Below are 16588 nucleotides of genomic sequence, written 5' to 3'. Positions count from 1 at the left end.
TGAGTGTGTGAACTGGAATCAATACTGAAATATCTGCCCCGGGCGGTTCACATTTCCTGTCTAACTCAGGCAGGGGGGTCTATGCTGAGTGTGTGAACTGGAATCAATAGTGAAATATCTGCCTCGGGCGGTTCACATTTCCTGTCTAACTCAGGCAGGGGGATCAATGCTGAGTGTGTGAACTGGAATCAATAGTGAAATATCTGCCCCGGGAGGTTCACATTTCCTGTCTAACTCAGGCAGGGGGGTCAATGCTGAGTGTGTGAACTGGATTCAATAGTGAAATATCTGCTCCGGGCGGTTCACATTTCCTGTCTAACTCAGGCAGGGGGGTCAATGCAGAGTGTGTGAACTGGAATCAATAGTGAAATATCTGAACCGGGCGGTTCACATATCCTGTCGAACTCAGGCAGGGGGGTCAATGCTGAGTGTGTGAACTGGAATCAATAGTGAAATATTTGCCCCGGGCGGTTCAATTTCCTGTCTAACTCAGACAGGGTGAACAATGCTGCGTGTGTGAACTGGAATGAATAGTGAAATATCTGCCTCGGGCGGTTCACATTTCCTGTCTAACTCAGGCAGGGGGATAAATGCTGAGTGTGTGAACTGGAATCAATAGTGAAATATCTGCCCCGGGCGGTTCACATTTCCTATCTAACTCAGGCAGGGGGATCAATGCTGAGTGTGTGAACTGGAATCAATAGTGAAATATCTGCCCCGGGCGGTTCACATCTCCTGTCTAACTCAGGCAGTGGGATCAATGCTGAGTGTGTGAATTGGAATCAATAGTGAAATATCTGCCCCGGGCGGTTCACATTTCCTGTCTAACTCAGGCAGGGGGGTCAATGCTGAGTGTGTGAACTGGAATCAATAGTGAAATATCTGCTCCGGACGGTTCACATTTCCTGTCTAACTCAGGCAGGGGGGTCAATGCTGAGTGTGTGAACTGGAATCAATAGTGAAATATCTGCCCCGGGCGGTTCACATTTCCTGTTTAACTCAGGCAGGGGTTTCAATGCTGAGTGTGTGAACTGGAATCAATAGTGAAGTATCTGCCCCGGGCGGTTCACATTTTCTGTCTAACTCAGGCAGGGGGGTCAATGCTGAGTGTGTGAACTGGAATCAATATTGAAATATCTGCCCCGGGCGGTTCACATTTCCTGTCTAACTCAGGCAGGGGAATCAATGCTGAGTGTGTGAACTGGAATCAATAGTGAAATATCTGCCCCGGGCGGTTCACATTTCCTGTCTAACTCAGGCAGGGGGGTCTATGCTGAGTGTGTGAACTGGATTCAATAGTGAAATATCTGCCCCGGGCGGTTCACATTTCCTGTCTAACTCAGGCAGGGGGATCAATGCTGAGTGTGTGAACTGGAATCAATAGTGAAATATCTGCCCTGGGCGGTTCACATTTCCTGTCTAACTCAGGCAGGGGGTCAATGCTGAGTGTGCGAACTGGAATCAATAGTGAAATATCTGCCCCGGGCGGTTCACAATTCCTGTCTAACTCAGGCAGCGGGGACAATGCTGAGTGTGTGAACTAGAATCAATAGTGAAATATCTCCCCCGGGCGGTTCACATTTCCTGTCTAACTCAGGCAGGGGGGTTAATGCTGAGTGTGTGAACTGGAATCAATAGTGAAATATCTGTCCCGGGCGGTTCACATTACCTGTCTAACTCAGGCAGGGGGGGACAATGCTGAGTGTGTGAACTGGAATCAATAGTGAAATATCTGCTCCAGACGGTTCACATTTCCTGTCTAACTCAGGCAGGGGGATCAATGCTGAGTGTGTGAACTGGAATCAATATTGAAATATCTGCCCCGGGCGGTTCACATTTCCTGTCTAACTCAGGCAGGGGGGTCAATGCTGAGTGTGTGAACTGGAATGAATAGTGAAATATCTGCCCCGGGCGGTTCACATTTCCTGTCTAACTCAGGCAGGGGGATCAATGCTGAGTGTGTGAACTGGAATCAATAGTGAAATATCTGCCCCGGGAGGTTCACATTTCCTGTCTAACTCAGGCAGGGGATCAATGCTGAGTGTGTGAACTGGATTCAATAGTGAAATATCTGCCCCGGGTGGTTCACATTTCCTGTCTAACTCAGGCAGGGGGGTCAATGCAGAGTGTGTGAACTGGAATCAATAGTGAAATATCTGAACCGGGCGGTTCACATATCCTGTCGAACTCAGGCAGGGGGGTCAATGCTGAGTGTGTGAACTGGAATCAATAGTGAAATATCTGCCCCGGGCGGTTCACATTTCCTGTCTAACTCAGGCAGGGGGATAAATGCTGAGTGTGTGAACTGGAATCAATAGTGAAATATCTGCCCCGGGCGGTTCACATTTCCTGTCTAACTCAGGCAGGGGGATCAATGCTGAGTGTGTGAACTGGAATCAATAGTGAAATATCTGCCTCGGGCGGTTCACATTTCCTGTCTAACTCAGGCAGGGGGATAAATGCTGAGTGTGTGAACTGGAATCAATAGTGAAATATCTGCCCCGGGCGGTTCACATTTCCTGTCTAACTCAGGCAGGGGGATCAATGCTGAGTGTGTGAACTGGAATCAATAGTGAAATATCTGCCCCGGGCGGTTCACATTTCCTGTCTAACTCAGGCAGGGTGATCAATGCTGAGTGTGTGAACTGGAATCAATAGTGAAATATCTGCCCCGGGCGGTTCACATTTCCTGTCTAACTCAGGCAGGGGGGTCAATGCTGAGTGTGTGAACTGGAATCAATAGTGAAATATCTGCTCCGGACGGTTCACATTTCCTGTCTAACTCAGGCAGGGGGATCAATGCTGAGTGTGTGAACTGGAATCAATATTGAAATATCTGCCCCGGGCGGTTCACATTTCCAGTCTAACTCAGGCAGGGGGGTCATTGCTGAGTGTGTGAACTGGAATCAATAGTGAAATATCTGCCCCAGGCGGTTCACATTTCCTGTCTAACTCAGGCAGGGGGGTCAATGCTGAGTGTGTGAACTGGAATCAATAGTGAAATATCTGCCCCGGGCGGTTCACATTTCCTGTCTAACTCAGGCAGGGGGATCAATGCTGAGTGTGTGAACTGGAATAAATAGTGAAATATCTGCCCCGGGTGGTTCACATTTCCTGTCTAACTCAGGCAGGGGGGTCAATGCTGAGTGTGTGAACTGGAATCAATAGTGAAATATCTGCTCCGGACGGTTCACATTTCCTGTCTAACTCAGGCAGGGGGATCAATGCTGAGTGTGTGAACTGGAATCAATATTGAAATATCTGCCCCGGGCGGTTCACATTTCCAGTCTAACTCAGGCAGGGGGGTAATTGCTGAGTGTGTGAACTGGAATCAATAGTGAAATATCTGCCCCAGGCGGTTCACATTTCCTGTCTAACTCAGGCAGGGGGGTCAATGCTGAGTGTGTGAACTGGAATCAATAGTGAAATATCTGCACCGGGCGGTTCACATTTCCTGTCTAACTCAGGCAGGGGGGTCAATGCTGAGTGTGTGAACTAGAATCAATAGTGAAATATCTGCCCCGGGCGGTTCACATTTCCTGTATAACTCAGGCAGGGGGGTCAATGCTGAGTGTGTGAACTGGAATCAATAGTGAAATATCTGCCCCGGGAGGTTCACATTTCCTGTCTAACTCAGGCAGGGGGTCAATGCTGAGTGTGTGAACTGGAATCAATAGTGAAATATCTGCCCCGGGCGGTTCACATTTCCTGCCTAACTCAGGCAGGGGGGTCAATGCTGAGTGTGTGAACTGGAATCAATAGTGAAATATCTGCCCCGGGCGGTTCACATTTCCTGTCTAACTCATGCAGGCGGGTCAATGCTGAGTGTGTGAACTGGAATCAATAGTGAAATATCTGCCCCGGGCGGTTCACATTTCCTGTCTAAATCAGGCAGGGGGGTCTATGCTGAGTGTGTGAACTGGATTCAATAGTGAAATATCTGCCCCGGGCGGTTCACATTTCCTGTCTAACTCAGGCAGGGGGGTCAATGCAGAGTGTGTGAACTGGAATCAATAGTGAAATATCTGAACCGGGCGGTTCACATATCCTGTCGAACTCAGGCAGGGGGGTCAATGCTGAGTGTGTGAACTGGAATCAATAGTGAAATATCTGCCCAGGGCGGTTCAATTTCCTGTCTAACTCAGACAGGGTGAACAATGCTGCGTGTGTGAACTGGAATGAATAGTGAAATATCTGCCTCGGGCGGTTCACATTTCCTGTCTAACTCAGGCAGGGGGATAAATGCTGAGTGTGTGAACTGGAATCAATAGTGAAATATCTGCCCCGGGCGGTTCACATTTCCTGTCTAACTCAGGCAGGGGGATCAATGCTGAGTGTGTGAACTGGAATCAATAGTGAAATATCTGCCCCGGGCGGTTCACATCTCCTGTCTAACTCAGGCAGGGGGATCAATGCTGAGTGTGTGAATTGGAATCAATAGTGAAATATCTGCCCCGGGCGGTTCACATTTCCTGTCTAACTCAGGCAGGGGGGTCAATGCTGAGTGCGTGAACTGGAATCAATAGTGAAATATCTGCTCCGGACGGTTCACATTTCCTGTCTAACTCAGGCAGGGGGGTCAATGCTGAGTGTGTGAACTGGAATCAATAGTGAAATATCTGCCCCGGGCGGTTCACATTTCCTGTCTAACTCAGGCAGGGGGATCAATGCTGAGTGTGTGAACTGGAATCAATAGTGAAATATATGCCCCATGCGGTTCACATTTCCTGTCTAACTCAGGCAGCGGGGTCAATGCTGAGTGTGTGAACTGGAATCAATATTGAAATATCTGCCCCGGGCGGTTCACATTTCCTGTTTAACTCAGGCAGGGGGATCAATGCTGAGTGTGTGAACTGGAATCAATAGTGAAATATCTGCCCCGGGAGGTTCACATTTCCTGTCTAACTCAGGCACGTGGGTCAATGCTGAGTCTGTGAACTGGATTCAATAGTGAAATATCTGCCCCGGGCGGTTCACATTTCCTGCCTAACTCAGGCAGGGGGGTCAATACAGAGTGTGTGAACTGGAATCAATAGTGAAATATCTGAACCGGGCGGTTCACATATCCTGTCGAACTCAGGCAGGGGGGTCAATGCTGAGTGTGTGAACTGGAATCAATAGTGAAATATCTGCCCCGGGCGGTTCAATTTCCTGTCTAACTCAGACAGGGTGATCAATGCTGAGTGTGTGAACTGGAATCAATAGTGAAATATCTGCCCCGGGCGGTTCACATTTCCTGTCTAACTCAGGGAAGGGGATAAATGCTGAGTGTGTGAACCGGAATCAATAGTGAAATATCTGCCCCGGGCGCTTCACATTTCCTGTCTAACTCAGGCAGGGGGATCAATGCTGAGTGTGTGAACTGGAATCAATAGTGAAATATCTGCCCCGGGCGGTTCACATTTCCTGTCTAACTCAGGCAGGGGGATCAATGCTGAGTGTGTGAACTGGAATCAATAGTGAAATATCTGCCCCGGGCGGTTCACATTTCCTGTCTAACTCAGGCAGGGGGGTCAATGCTGAGTGTGTGAACTGGAATCAATAGTGAAATATCTGCCCCGGGCGGTTCACATTTCCTGTTTAACTCAGGCAGGGGTTTCAATGCTGAGTGTGTGAACTGGAATCAATAGTGAAGTATCTGCCCCGGGCGGTTCACATTTTCTGTCTAACTCAGGCAGGGGGGTCAATGCTGAGTGTGTGAACTGGAATCAATATTGAAATATCTGCCCCGGGAGGTTCACATTTCCTGTCTAACTCAGGCAGGGGGGTCAATGCTGAGTGTGTGAACAGGAATCAATAGTGAAATATCTGCCCCGGGCGGTTCACATTTCCTGTCTAACTCAGGCAGGGGGGTCAATGCTGAGTGTGTGAACTGGAATCAATAGTGAAATATCTGCCCCGGGCGGTTCACATTTCCTGTCTAACTCAGGCAGGGGGGTTAATGCTGAGTGTGTGAACTGGAATCAATAGTGAAATATCTGCCCCGGGCGGTTCACATTTCCTGTCTAACTCAGGCAGGGGGTCAATGCTGTGTGTGTGAACTGGAATCAATAGTGAAATATCTGCCCCGGGCGGTTCACATTTCCTGTCTAACTCAGGCAGGCGGGTCAATGCTGAGTGTGTGAACTGGAATCAATAGTGTAATATCTGCCCCGGGCGGTTCACATTTCCTGTCTAACTCAGGCAGGGGGGTCAATGCTGAGTGTGTGAACTGGAATCAATAGTGAAATATCTGCCCCGGGCGGTTCACATTTCCTGTCTAACTCAGGCAGCGGGGACAATGCTGAGTGTGTGAACTGGAATTAATAGTGAAATATCTGCCCCGGGCGGTTCACATTTCCTGTCTGACTCAGGCAGGGGGAACGATGCTGAGTGTGTGAACTGGAATCAATAGTGAAATATCTGCCCCGTGCGGTTCACATTTCCTGTCCAACTCAGGCAGTGGGATCAATGCTGAGTGTGTGAACTGGAATCAATATTGAAATATCTGCCCCGGGCGGTTCACATTTCCTGTCTAACTCAGGCAGGGGGTCAATGCTGAGTGTGTGAACTGGAATCAATACTGAAATATCTGCCCCGGGCGGTTCACATTTCCTGTCTAACTCAGGCAGGGGGGTCTATGCTGAGTGTGTGAACTGGAATCAATAGTGAAATATCTGCCTCGGGCGGTTCACATTTCCTGTCTAACTCAGGCAGGGGGATCAATGCTGAGTGTGTGAACTGGAATCAATAGTGAAATATCTGCCCCGGGAGGTTCACATTTCCTGTCTAACTCAGGCAGGGGGGTCAATGCTGAGTGTGTGAACTGGATTCAATAGTGAAATATCTGCTCCGGGCGGTTCACATTTCCTGTCTAACTCAGGCAGGGGGGTCAATGCAGAGTGTGTGAACTGGAATCAATAGTGAAATATCTGAACCGGGCGGTTCACATATCCTGTCGAACTCAGGCAGGGGGGTCAATGCTGAGTGTGTGAACTGGAATCAATAGTGAAATATTTGCCCCGGGCGGTTCAATTTCCTGTCTAACTCAGACAGGGTGAACAATGCTGCGTGTGTGAACTGGAATGAATAGTGAAATATCTGCCTCGGGCGGTTCACATTTCCTGTCTAACTCAGGCAGGGGGATAAATGCTGAGTGTGTGAACTGGAATCAATAGTGAAATATCTGCCCCGGGCGGTTCACATTTCCTATCTAACTCAGGCAGGGGGATCAATGCTGAGTGTGTGAACTGGAATCAATAGTGAAATATCTGCCCCGGGCGGTTCACATCTCCTGTCTAACTCAGGCAGTGGGATCAATGCTGAGTGTGTGAATTGGAATCAATAGTGAAATATCTGCCCCGGGCGGTTCACATTTCCTGTCTAACTCAGGCAGGGGGGTCAATGCTGAGTGTGTGAACTGGAATCAATAGTGAAATATCTGCTCCGGACGGTTCACATTTCCTGTCTAACTCAGGCAGGGGGGTCAATGCTGAGTGTGTGAACTGGAATCAATAGTGAAATATCTGCCCCGGGCGGTTCACATTTCCTGTCTAACTCAGGCAGGGGGATCAATGCTGAGTGTGTGAACTGGAATCAATAGTGAAATATATGCCCCATGCGGTTCACATTTCCTGTCTAACTCAGGCAGCGGGGTCAATGCTGAGTGTGTGAACTGGAATCAATATTGAAATATCTGCCCCGGGCGGTTCACATTTCCTGTCTAACTCAGGCAGGGGGATCAATGCTGAGTGTGTGAACTGGAATCAATAGTGAAATATCTGCCCCGGGAGGTTCACATTTCCTGTCTAACTCAGGCACGGGGGTCAATGCTGAGTGTGTGAACTGGATTCAATAGTGAAATATCTGCCCCGGGCGGTTCACATTTCCTGCCTAACTCAGGCAGGGGGGTCAATACAGAGTGTGTGAACTGGAATCAATAGTGAAATATCTGAACCGGGCGGTTCACATATCCTGTCGAACTCAGGCAGGGGGGTCAATGCTGAGTGTGTGAACTGGAATCAATAGTGAAATATCTGCCCCGGGCGGTTCAATTTCCTGTCTAACTCAGACAGGGTGATCAATGCTGAGTGTGTGAACTGGAATCAATAGTGAAATATCTGCCCCGGGCGGTTCACATTTCCTGTCTAACTCAGGGAAGGGGATAAATGCTGAGTGTGTGAACTGGAATCAATAGTGAAATATCTGCCCCGGGCGGTTCACATTTCCTGTCTAACTCAGGCAGGGGGATCAATGCTGAGTGTGTGAACTGGAATCAATAGTGAAATATCTGCCCCGGGCGGTTCACATTTCCTGTCTAACTCAGGCAGGGGGATCAATGCTGAGTGTGTGAACTGGAATCAATAGTGAAATATCTGCCCCGGGCGGTTCACATTTCCTGTCTAACTCAGGCAGGGGGGTCAATGCTGAGTGTGTGAACTGGAATCAATAGTGAAATATCTGCCCCGGGCGGTTCACATTTCCTGTTTAACTCAGGCAGGGGTTTCAATGCTGAGTGTGTGAACTGGAATCAATAGTGAAGTATCTGCCCCGGGCGGTTCACATTTTCTGTCTAACTCAGGCAGGGGGGTCAATGCTGAGTGTGTGAACTGGAATCAATATTGAAATATCTGCCCCGGGCGGTTCACATTTCCTGTCTAACTCAGGCAGGGGGGTCAATGCTGAGTGTGTGAACAGGAATCAATAGTGAAATATCTGCCCCGGGCGGTTCACATTTCCTGTCTAACTCAGGCAGGGGGGTCAATGCTGAGTGTGTGAACTGGAATCAATAGTGAAATATCTGCCCCGGGCGGTTCACATTTCCTGTCTAACTCAGGCAGGGGGGTTAATGCTGAGTGTGTGAACTGGAATCAATAGTGAAATATCTGCCCCGGGCGGTTCACATTTCCTGTCTAACTCAGGCAGGGGGTCAATGCTGAGTGTGTGAACTGGAATCAATAGTGAAATATCTGCCCCGGGCGGTTCATATTTCCTGTCTAACTCAGGCACGGGGGTCAATGCTGAGTGTGTGAACTGGATTCAATAGTGAAATATCTGCCCCGGGCGGTTCACATTTCCTGCCTAACTCAGGCAGGGGGGTCAATACAGAGTGTGTGAACTGGAATCAATAGTGAAATATCTGAACCGGGCTGTTCACATATCCTGTCGAACTCAGGCAGGGGGGTCAATGCTGAGTGTGTGAACTGGAATCAATAGTGAAATATCTGCCCCGGGCGGTTCAATTTCCTGTCTAACTCAGACAGGGTGATCAATGCTGAGTGTGTGAACTGGAATCAATAGTGAAATATCTGCCCCGGGCGGTTCACATTTCCTGTCTAACTCAGGGAAGGGGATAAATGCTGAGTGTGTGAACTGGAATCAATAGTGAAATATCTGCCCCGGGCGGTTCACATTTCCTGTCTAACTCAGGCAGGGGGATCAATGCTGAGTGTGTGAACTGGAATCAATAGTGAAATATCTGTCCCGGGCGGTTCACATTTCCTGTCTAACTCAGGCAGGGGGATCAATGCTGAGTGTGTGAACTGGAATCAATAGTGAAATATCTGCCCCGGGCGGTTCACATTTCCTGTCTAACTCAGGCAGGGGGGTCAATGCTGAGTGTGTGAACTGGAATCAATAGTGAAATATCTGCCCCGGGCGGTTCACATTTCCTGTTTAACTCAGGCAGGGGTTTCAATGCTGAGTGTGTGAACTGGAATCAATAGTGAAGTATCTGCCCCGGGCGGTTCACATTTTCTGTCTAACTCAGGCAGGGGGGTCAATGCTGAGTGTGTGAACTGGAATCAATATTGAAATATCTGCCCCGGGCGGTTCACATTTCCTGTCTAACTCAGGCAGGGGGGTCAATGCTGAGTGTGTGAACAGGAATCAATAGTGAAATATCTGCCCCGGGCGGTTCACATTTCCTGTCTAACTCAGGCAGGGGGGTCAATGCTGAGTGTGTGAACTGGAATCAATAGTGAAATATCTGCCCCGGGCGGTTCAATTTCCTGTCTAACTCAGACAGGGTGAACAATGCTGCGTGTGTGAACTGGAATGAATAGTGAAATATCTGCCTCGGGCGGTTCACATTTCCTGTCTAACTCAGGCAGGGGGATAAATGCTGAGTGTGTGAACTGGAATCAATAGTGAAATATCTGCCCCGGGCGGTTCACATTTCCTGTCTAACTCAGGCAGGGGGATCAATGCTGAGTGTGTGAACTGGAATCAATAGTGAAATATCTGCCCCGGGCGGTTCACATCTCCTGTCTAACTCAGGCAGGGGGATCAATGCTGAGTGTGTGAATTGGAATCAATAGTGAAATATCTGCCCCGGGCGGTTCACATTTCCTGTCTAACTCAGGCAGGGGGGTCAATGCTGAGTGTGTGAACTGGAATCAATAGTGAAATATCTGCTCCGGACGGTTCACATTTCCTGTCTAACTCAGGCAGGGGGGTCAATGCTGAGTGTGTGAACTGGAATCAATAGTGAAATATCTGCCCCGGGCGGTTCACATTTCCTGTCTAACTCAGGCAGGGGGATCAATGCTGAGTGTGTGAACTGTAATCAATAGTGAAATATATGCCCCATGCGGTTCACATTTCCTGTCTAACTCAGGCAGCGGGGTCAATGCTGAGTGTGTGAACTGGAATCAATATTGAAATATCTGCCCCGGGCGGTTCACATTTCCTGTCTAACTCAGGCAGGGGGATCAATGCTGAGTGTGTGAACTGGAATCAATAGTGAAATATCTGCCCCGGGAGGTTCACATTTCCTGTCTAATTCAGGCACGGGGGTCAATGCTGAGTGTGTGAACTGGATTCAATAGTGAAATATCTGCCCCGGGCGGTTCACATTTCCTGCCTAACTCAGGCAGGGGGGTCAATACAGAGTGTGTGAACTGGAATCAATAGTGAAATATCTGAACCGGGCGATTCACATATCCTGTCGAACTCAGGCAGGGGGGTCAATGCTGAGTGTGTGAACTGGAATCAATAGTGAAATATCTGCCCCGGGCGGTTCAATTTCCTGTCTAACTCAGACAGGGTGATCAATGCTGAGTGTGTGAACTGGAATCAATAGTGAAATATCTGCCCCGGGCGGTTCACATTTCCTGTCTAACTCAGGGAAGGGGATAAATGCTGAGTGTGTGAACTGGAATCAATAGTGAAATATCTGCCCCGGGCGGTTCACATTTCCTGTCTAACTCAGGCAGGGGGATCAATGCTGAGTGTGTGAACTGGAATCAATAGTGAAATATCTGCCCCGGGCGGTTCACATTTCCTGTCTAACTCAGGCAGGGGGATCAATGCTGAGTGTGTGAACTGGAATCAATAGTGAAATATCTGCCCCGGGCGGTTCACATTTCCTGTCTAACTCAGGCAGGGGGGTCAATGCTGAGTGTGTGAACTGGAATCAATAGTGAAATATCTGCCCCGGGCGGTTCACATTTCCTGTTTAACTCAGGCAGGGGTTTCAATGCTGAGTGTGTGAACTGGAATCAATAGTGAAGTATCTGCCCCGGGCGGTTCACATTTTCTGTCTAACTCAGGCAGGGGGGTCAATGCTGAGTGTGTGAACTGGAATCAATATTGAAATATCTGCCCCGGGCGGTTCACATTTCCTGTCTAACTCAGGCAGGTGGGTCAATGCTGAGTGTGTGAACAGGAATCAATAGTGAAATATCTGCCCCGGGCGGTTCACATTTCCTGTCTAACTCAGGCAGGGGGGTTAATGCTGAGTGTGTGAACTGGAATCAATAGTGAAATATCTGCCCCGGGCGGTTCACATTTCCTGTCTAACTCAGGCAGGGGGTCAATGCTGAGTGTGTGAACTGGAATCAATAGTGAAATATCTGCCCCGGGCGGTTCACATTTCCTGTCTAACTCAGGCACGGGGGTCAATGCTGAGTGTGTGAACTGGATTCAATAGTGAAATATCTGCCCCGGGCGGTTCACATTTCCTGCCTAACTCAGGCAGGGGGGTCAATACAGAGTGTGTGAACTGGAATCAATAGTGAAATATCTGAACCGGGCGGTTCACATATCCTGTCGAACTCAGGCAGGGGGGTCAATGCTGAGTGTGTGAACTGGAATCAATAGTGAAATATCTGCCCCGGGCGGTTCAATTTCCTGTCTAACTCAGACAGGGTGATCAATGCTGAGTGTGTGAACTGGAATCAATAGTGAAATATCTGCCCCGGGCGGTTCACATTTCCTGTCTAACTCTGGGAAGGGGATAAATGCTGAGTGTGTGAACTGGAATCAATAGTGAAATATCTGCCCCGGGCGGTTCACATTTCCTGTCTAACTCAGGCAGGGGGATCAATGCTGAGTGTGTGAACTGGAATCAATAGTGAAATATCTGCCCCGGGCGGTTCACATTTCCTGTCTAACTCAGGCAGGGGGATCAATGCTGAGTGTGTGAACTGGAATCAATAGTGAAATATCTGCCCCGGGCGGTTCACATTTCCTGTCTAACTCAGGCAGGGGGGTCAATGCTGAGTGTGTGAACTGGAATCAATAGTGAAATATCTGCCCCGGGCGGTTCACATTTCCTGTTTAACTCAGGCAGGGGTTTCAATGCTGAGTGTGTGAACTGGAATCAATAGTGAAGTATCTGCCCCGGGCGGTTCACATTTTCTGTCTAACTCAGGCAGGGGGGTCAATGCTGAGTGTGTGAACTGGAATCAATATTGAAATATCTGCCCCGGGCGGTTCACATTTCCTGTCTAACTCAGGCAGGGGGGTCAATGCTGAGTGTGTGAACAGGAATCAATAGTGAAATATCTGCCCCGGGCGGTTCACATTTCCTGTCTAACTCAGGCAGGGGGGTCAATGCTGAGTGTGTGAACTGGAATCAATAGTGAAATATCTGCCCCGGGCGGTTCACATTTCCTGTCTAACTCAGGCAGGGGGGTTAATGCTGAGTGTGTGAACTGGAATCAATAGTGAAATATCTGCCCCGGGCGGTTCACATTTCCTGTCTAACTCAGGCAGGGGGTCAATGCTGAGTGTGTGAACTGGAATCAATAGTGAAATATCTGCCCCGGGCGGTTCACATTTCCTGTCTAACTCAGGCAGGCGGGTCAATGCTGAGTGTGTGAACTGGAATCAATAGTGTAATATCTGCCCCGGGCGGTTCACATTTCCTGTCTAACTCAGGCAGGGGGGTCAATGCTGAGTGTGTGAACTGGAATCAATAGTGAAATATCTGCCCCGGGCGGTTCACATTTCCTGTCTAACTCAGGCAGCGGGGACAATGCTGAGTGTGTGAACTGGAATTAATAGTAAAATATCTGCCCCGGGCGGTTCACATTTCCTGTCTGACTCAGGCAGGGGGAACGATGCTGAGTGTGTGAACTGGAATCAATAGTGAAATATCTGCCCCGGGCGGTTCACATTTCCTGTCCAACTCAGGCAGTGGGATCAATGCTGAGTGTGTGAACTGGAATCAAGATTGAAATATCTGCCCCGGGCGGTTCACATTTCCTGTCTAACTCAGGCAGGGGGTCAATGCTGAGTGTGTGAACTGGAATCAATAGTGAAATATCTGCCCCGGGCGGTTCACATTTACTGTCTAACTCAGGCAGGGAGGTCTATGCTGAGTGTGTGAACTGGATTCAATAGTGAAATATCTGTCCCGGGCGGTTCACATTACCTGTCTAACTCAGGCAGGGGGGACAATGCTGAGTGTGTGAACTGGAATCAATAGTGAAATATCTGCCCCGGGCGGTTCACATTTCCTGTCTAACTCAGGCAGGGGGGTCAATGCTGAGTGTGTGAATTGGAATCAATAGTGAAATATCTGCCCCGGGCGGTTCACATTTCCTGTCTAACTCAGGCAGGGGGGTCAATGCTGAGTGTGTGAACTGGAATCAATAGTGAAATATCTGCCCCAGGCGGTTCACATTTCCTGTCTAACTCAGGCAGGGGGGTCAATGCTGAGTGTGTGAACTGGAATCAATAGTGAAATATCTGCCCTGGGCGGTTCACATTTCCTGTCTAACTCAGACAGGGTGATCAATGCTGAGTGTGTGAACTGGAATCAATAGTGTAATATCTGCCCCGGGCGGTTCACATTTCCTGTCTAACTCAGGCAGGGGGGTCAATGCTGAGTGTGTGAACTGGAATCAATAGTGAAATATCTGCCCCGGGCGGTTCACATTTCCTGTCTAACTCAGGCAGCGGGGACAATGCTGAGTGTGTGAACTGGAATTAATAGTGAAATATCTGCCCCGGGCGGTTCACATTTCCTGTCTGACTCAGGCAGGGGGAACGATGCTGAGTGTGTGAACTGGAATCAATAGTGAAATATCTGCCCCGGGCGGTTCACATTTCCTGTCCAACTCAGGCAGTGGGATCAATGCTGAGTGTGTGAACTGGAATCAAGATTGAAATATCTGCCCCGGGCGGTTCACATTTCCTGTCTAACTCAGGCAGGGTGTCAATGCTGAGTGTGTGAACTGGAATCAATACTGAAATATCTGCCCCGGGCGGTTCACATTTCCTGTCTAACTCAGGCAGGGAGGTCTATGCTGAGTGTGTGAACTGGATTCAATAGTGAAATATCTGTCCCGGGCGGTTCACATTACCTGTCTAACTCAGGCAGGGGGGACAATGCTGAGTGTGTGAACAGTAATCAATAGTGAAATATCTGCCCCGGGCGGTTCACATTTCCTGTCTAACTCAGGCAGGGGGGTCAATGCTGAGTGTGTGAACTGGAATCAATAGTGAAATATCTGCCCCGGGCGGTTCACATTTCCTGTCTAACTCAGGCAGGGGGGTCAATGCTGAGTGTGTGAATTGGAATCAATAGTGAAATATCTGCCCCGGGCGGTTCACATTTCCTGTCTAACTCAGGCAGGGGGGTCAATGCTGAGTGTGTGAACTGGAATCAATAGTGAAATATCTGCCCCAGGCGGTTCACATTTCCTGTCTAACTCAGGCAGGGGGGTCAATGCTGAGTGTGTGAACTGGAATCAATCGTGAAATATCTGCCCCGGGCGGTTCACATTTCCCGGTAAACGGCATCACAGAGATAATAATAACCTTTATTATTGTTACAAGCAGGCTTACATTAACACTGCAATGAAGTTACTGTGAAAAGCCCCTGGTCGCCACATTCCTGCGCCTGTTTAGGTACACAGAGGGAGAATTCAGAATGTCCAATTCACCAATAGCACGTCTTTCGGGACTTGTGGGAGGAAACCGGAGCACCCGGAGGAAACCCACGCAGACACAGGGAGAACGTGCAGACTCCACACAGACAGAGACCCAAGCCTGGAATCGAACCAGGGACCCTGGAGCACTGAAGCAACAGTGCTAACCATTGTGCTACCGTGCTGCCCGTGATTTCTAAATGGTTTCTAAATTCCAGGCTGTGATCAAAACACCAAACAACATTTCCATAGTTAATCAGCTGGGGCGTTTCTTCAACATCTGATGTTCCCGTAGCTGAACTTTATTCAAAATCGTCCCCTTAAAACTGTATAAAAATCTCTGAGCTCTCTGCTCAAACTGCAGATCGAGCTGAAGGTGCTGAGGGTCATTCAGTGAATTCACCAGTGACCTGTACCGACACCAAGATGCTGCGAATCTTCTTAACCGTGTCTGTCCTCTTCTGGAACCAACTCGCTGCACAGGATGCGGTAGCCGAGGGGCTCGAACTCTGTGAAAAAGATGACTGCCTGAAACCCGCAGTAATCATTGAGGACAAGGTAAGTATAATTAGAAAAAGAATAATCTTTATTGTTGTCACAAGTAGGCTTACATTAACACTGCAATGATGTTCCTGTGAAAAGCCCCTAGTCGCCACATTCCGGCGCCTGTTTGGGTCACAGAGGGAGAATTCAGAATGGCCAGTTCATCTAACAGCATGTCTTTCGGGACTTGTGGGAGGAAACCGGAGCACCCGGAGACCCAAGCCGGGAATTGAACCCAGGACCCTGGAGCAGTAAAGCCACAGTGCTAACCATTGTGCTACCGTGCTGCCCTTCAGAGTTTACTGCATTGTGTAACGTTCGTACCAGTGGAAATTATTTAATGCCTGTGTTATTGGGTCGAGTCCCCTTTACTCTCTTTACTGTCAAACATCTGTCTGACTCAGGCAGGGAGGATTGTCAATGCTGAGTGTGTGAACTGGAATAAACAGTGAAATATCTGCCCTGGGCGGTTCACATTTCCTGTCTAACTCAGGCAGGGGGGTCAATGCTGAGTGTGTGAACTGGAATAAACAGTGAAATATCTGCCCTGGGCGGTTCACATTTCCTGTCTAACTCAGGCAGGGGGGTCAATGCTGAGTGTGTGAACTGGAATAAACAGTGAAATATCTGCCCCGGGCGGTTCACATTTCCTGTCTAACTCAGGCAGGGGGGTCAATGCTGAGTGTATGAACTGGAATCAATAGTGAAATATCTGCCCCGGGCGATTCACATTTCCTGTCTAACTCAGGCAGGGGGATCAATGCTGAGTGTGTGAACTGGAATAAACAGTGAAATGTCTGCCCCGGGCGGTTCACATTTCCTGTCTGACTCAGGCAGGGAGGGTTGTCAATGCTGAGTGTGTGAACTGGAATAAACAGTGAAATATCTGCCCCGGGCGGTTCACA

General features: G+C 49.0%; 1 protein-coding gene across 1 annotated transcript in view; it reads left to right on the top strand.

The window, feature by feature from the left end:
- LOC140411770 (uncharacterized) overlaps positions 1-16588 on the top strand; it is a 116210-nt gene that overhangs the window by 83477 nt on the left and 16145 nt on the right. Inside the window, exon 3 of the mRNA XM_072500754.1 lies at positions 15505-15698. Coding sequence (XP_072356855.1) covers positions 15567-15698 — 132 coding nt within the window. The 5' untranslated portion in view covers positions 15505-15566. The remainder of the gene's footprint in view (positions 1-15504; positions 15699-16588) is intronic.

Source organism: Scyliorhinus torazame, chromosome 4 (genome assembly GCF_047496885.1).
Source record: "Scyliorhinus torazame isolate Kashiwa2021f chromosome 4, sScyTor2.1, whole genome shotgun sequence".
Classification (NCBI taxonomy): Eukaryota; Metazoa; Chordata; class Chondrichthyes; order Carcharhiniformes; family Scyliorhinidae; genus Scyliorhinus; species Scyliorhinus torazame.
Note: the sequence above shows the minus strand (reverse complement) of the source record. Positions and strands in the feature narration are given on the sequence as shown.